This window comes from Diadema antillarum, unplaced genomic scaffold, assembly GCF_040938485.1.
Source record: "Diadema antillarum isolate AM-2024a unplaced genomic scaffold, OU_Dant_1.0 seq00001186_RagTag, whole genome shotgun sequence".
In the NCBI taxonomy this organism is placed as follows: domain Eukaryota; kingdom Metazoa; phylum Echinodermata; class Echinoidea; order Diadematoida; family Diadematidae; genus Diadema; species Diadema antillarum.
Window position 1 is genome coordinate 427,424 of NW_027271985.1, and position 4,088 is coordinate 431,511.

General features: G+C 38.4%; 1 protein-coding gene across 1 annotated transcript; it reads left to right on the top strand.

Annotated features, from left to right (window-relative positions):
- The first annotated feature begins 315 nt into the window (after positions 1–315).
- LOC139744526 (uncharacterized) lies at positions 316–1,950 on the top strand. Its single transcript, XM_071654958.1, has 2 exons — positions 316–845; positions 1,812–1,950. The coding sequence occupies exons 1-2, from the start codon at positions 316–318 to the stop codon at positions 1,948–1,950; spliced, it is 669 nt and encodes a 222-aa protein (XP_071511059.1).
- The last annotated feature ends 2,138 nt before the right edge of the window (positions 1,951–4,088 follow it).

Consider the following 4,088-nt stretch of genomic DNA (forward strand, 5'->3'; position numbering starts at 1 on the left):
AAAATATTTTCCCTTCAAGAGATATACCATCAATATACAATTCATATTCTGGTAGATCAGCTTTTTTACATTTAACCCATTGAGGACAAGTCCCGAGTATACTTGTGCAGGTGTCTATGGGAAATGCGTGTTGTAGCAAAATCAAACTGTCCTCATATGGGTTAAAATGAATGAAATTAGTTTTGCTTAAATTATGCCAGTATATTACTTTTAAACCATGTAGCTAATTTCGGTAATTCATTGTTCAAAGTAGCAACTAGGTGGTTTAGGTCAATATGTGAGTAAAACACTATCATCAGCAAATAATATATAACGATGCAAAATCAACGAGTAATGTACAACGACCACAAAAGAATCCACAGTCTTAAGTTTCAGTCGGTTACTGCCACCAACGGGATGATAGCGAATCTATTTGGCCCGATAGAAGGTCGCAGACAAGACTGCTTCATGCTTTATAGGATGTCTGGACTGCTGGCTGCACTGGAGCAACGTTCACATAATTCTGCAGGGGAAGTACTCTGTGTCTATGGAGACCCCGCCTACCCGATGAGGCCACACTTGCAAGCGCCATTCAAAGGGAACCTCACACCGGATCAACAGGACTATAACAAGTCCATGTCAAGTGTTCGCATAACTGTTGAGTGGTTGTTTGGAGACATTGTAAATTTCTTCAAATTTGTAGACTTCAAAAAAACACAGAAAGTGTGCTTGTCCACTTGCGGAAAGATGTATGCTGTATGTGGACTTCTAACCAATGCCCATACCTGTTTGTATGGCAACAACACCACCAGATTTTTTGGAGTGGAGCCACCGGCACTGGAGGAGTATTTTCAGGCTGGCAACTAGTGTGTTACCTCTTTTATTTACATCGGTCTTTTCATTAATGCAAAAGAGCCTATCTTTGACTTGTACATACCTGTTTGTATGGCAACAACACTTCCAGATTTCTTGTACTTGTACTTGTATTTTGTAAGAGAATGGGAATTTCAGCATAAAAATTCCCTGTTCAGCAATGATCTTATCTTATGCAATAGGGAGAGAGGGGGACAAATCAAGCTAATTGGAAACACATTTTCCATTCACACGTCGTTAAACAAGATTGAGCATACCCAGCTCAGTGGTGGTTCACTCCAGGAGTTGGAACATCATGTGAAATATTAGAGAAAAACACATAAAAAACAAAAAACAAGCAAACTAAAAGGGAACAAGACCTTTAACTTTTGACTTATGGAAATTTGACTTAGGCAGAGTTAACTCTGTACACTTACAGTCAAACTATTCTATTATGGCCACTAATGATCATTTGGGGAAATTCCCTGGGGATATTGTAAAGAGGTGATTGTTATATGCAGATGACCACTAAGACAGGTTTGACTGTGTTTCATAAAGGTGATAGGATTATTAAAGAGCTATCTGTATGTGCAAATGATTGAACGGCTAGACCGAAGCATTATTACCTATCATGTCTTGCAGTGTTTTAGGAAAAATCTCTTAAGTGTAAAATACATAATGCAAAAAGAAAAATACTATTTGATAGCGTACAAAATTTTGCCCAAACTCAAATTAGAACTTGTCTTTTCAACTTTCACTAATTAATGTGGGTCACAATATAATGAAAGAAGAAAAGAGACAAAATGTGCATTTACAGTTATGTGTCCTTTTTTTGTGGGGGTCGAATTTCTGTGATTGGTGTGTAATTTTCATGTCCTGTGTTATATCTTAACAGGAAAAACTCACATGGAGAGCTACCTTGAGAACATTGACGAGACACATCGGCCATAGCCCTTTATCTTGGAACTCTTCACTGATAGCATCCTCAGTCTTCAGCAGTGCTTCGTGATTGTAGAGAAGAAGGCAGTACCTGTGCGGTCACTAATCGACGCAGTCGACACCTGCTACAAGGCACGTGTTCTTGACTGCCAGTACCAGAACCAGCTGAAAGGGACGTGAACTTTTTTTGAGAAAGTTGAATACAGGCGAAAGGATGGGAGCAACTCTCAGGAAACACCAGCAATGGGCTCATTCCGCGCATTTGTTGCCTTTAACACCCCGTAGTGACACCATGTACTTCAATGGCTCACTCCACATAGAGGGAGGACTATCATGGTGAAACGCCTGGATTTGGTTTAGATTTTTGTTTGAAGAAGTCATATATATGAACAAAAAGATGAGAACAACTTTTCAAAAACACCAGCAATGCCCTCATCTCTTTAATTTGTTGCCTTTTACACTTAATAGGGACACACTATACCTCACTCCATGTAAAGGAAGGATTATCATTGTAAAATGCCTGGATTTGGTCTGGATTTTTCTTTGAGAAAATTGTTTATGAACAAAAGGATGGGAACAACTGTTTGGAAACACCAGCAATGCATTTTCTTGTATTTGTTACTATTTACCCCCCCCCCCTCTTTTTTTTCCATTTGCAGTCTGTGCACTTTATTGCTTGGTATAAAGAAAATCAATACATGTTTAGCAAAATGAACTTCTCTATTTCAATGTGGGTGACATGTACATGACTGAACAATCTTTTATCTGTACCTAGTGCATACAAATATTCGAAACTTTCAAAAATTGTGATATGAACTCCATATGCATATTTTTCATTATTTGTATAAATTTGTTTTTTTGTTTTTTGTTTTGTTTTGTTTTGTTTTTTAACAGGTCAAAGACATCCTGGATGATGACTTGATCATCCAATACATGGAAGAACCAAGGCCTGGAATTTTCAAGTGGCTGATCAAAGATGACATCTCTCCAGAATCTACAAGCAACATCCTGTGCAGAATGCCTGATCCCATTCTCTTGGAGGAGCTAAGCACCATAAGACAGCAGTTTTTTTTTTTTGTCCATTCCTGTTGGAAAGTTCTATAATTCCAGAATGTCTGTTAAAGAGATGGTATAGCATTGGTTCAGATTAGAGTTAAACTTTTACATTTTGCAAGATACAGTGTACTACGAAACCACTTATGAAATGTTTAAGAGCATACAACTCTATACAAGGAATTCAAATTTAGTACAAAATTAGTACAAAATTTTTCTTATCTTTCCATGAATATTCGTTGTCTGATTGTAACAAAATTTGGTGAGGATCATATCTAAGGAAAGGAGTTCAAATGGCATATGTCATTCTTTGGGGGGGGGGGGGGGGGCGGTGGTCAGGGACAAACATGTACGTGTAGGCCTATCCCCCTATACAGTACAATACTGTGTGGTTTTCAGGAATCATTTCTGCATCCAGGTATGCTATAGCCTGCTGTATTTTATGAAGTTATGTAGTTGATTATTAAAGGAATGAAAGTTGTTTAGTTGAGCTCCCAAGGTTATGCTGTTTGGCCAGAAGAGGTGTGGAAGTTTTTCTATGCTCCTCATAGTTCAATATAGAATTTCAAAAATGTTCTTGAAATTCATATAGCCAAATTTTAATAAAACTTGGCATAAAGCATCCATACACTCTAAATCCATGGAGTAAAATTTTGCTGAAGTAAAATCAAGAGTGCTTAATATTGAGCAAGATTGCACATTTAACCCGTTGAGGACGGACTGATTTTGCTACAACACGCATTTCCCATAGACATTTGCCCGAGTATACTCGGGACTCGTCCTCAACTGGTTAACAGCGGTAAATTCGCCTTTATTGAGCAAACTTGATCTTTTTACCCCTCTTTACTCAATATTTCCATACTTTCATTTTGCTCTTCTTCGTGAGTAAAGGTTTGCTCCATTATCTTACTCAACTCGGAGTAAACTGCATTTTACACTCTCGCTGTTTGCACTGTACCAGGCCAGCCCAGTTGCGATATTGCTGAGTTAGGTGTACAAAGGACTAGGTAACACGCGGATGACTGGTCTTGTAGACTTGCGCACGCACGTGCATGCATGTAAGCCAAACTAGCTACTACTTCGACGCGACATCGACAGCACAGGGACGAAGCATTATGGCGGACCATGACCAAATCCCGAACGGTAGAAGTAAGTATAAATTACCAATATACTTGTTTCTAATAATGTAGATGCTTTAAGTTATTTGATGGTATTTTATGGTACCGTTCAGAAGTGGTACCTACGACTACATGTACAATCTTACT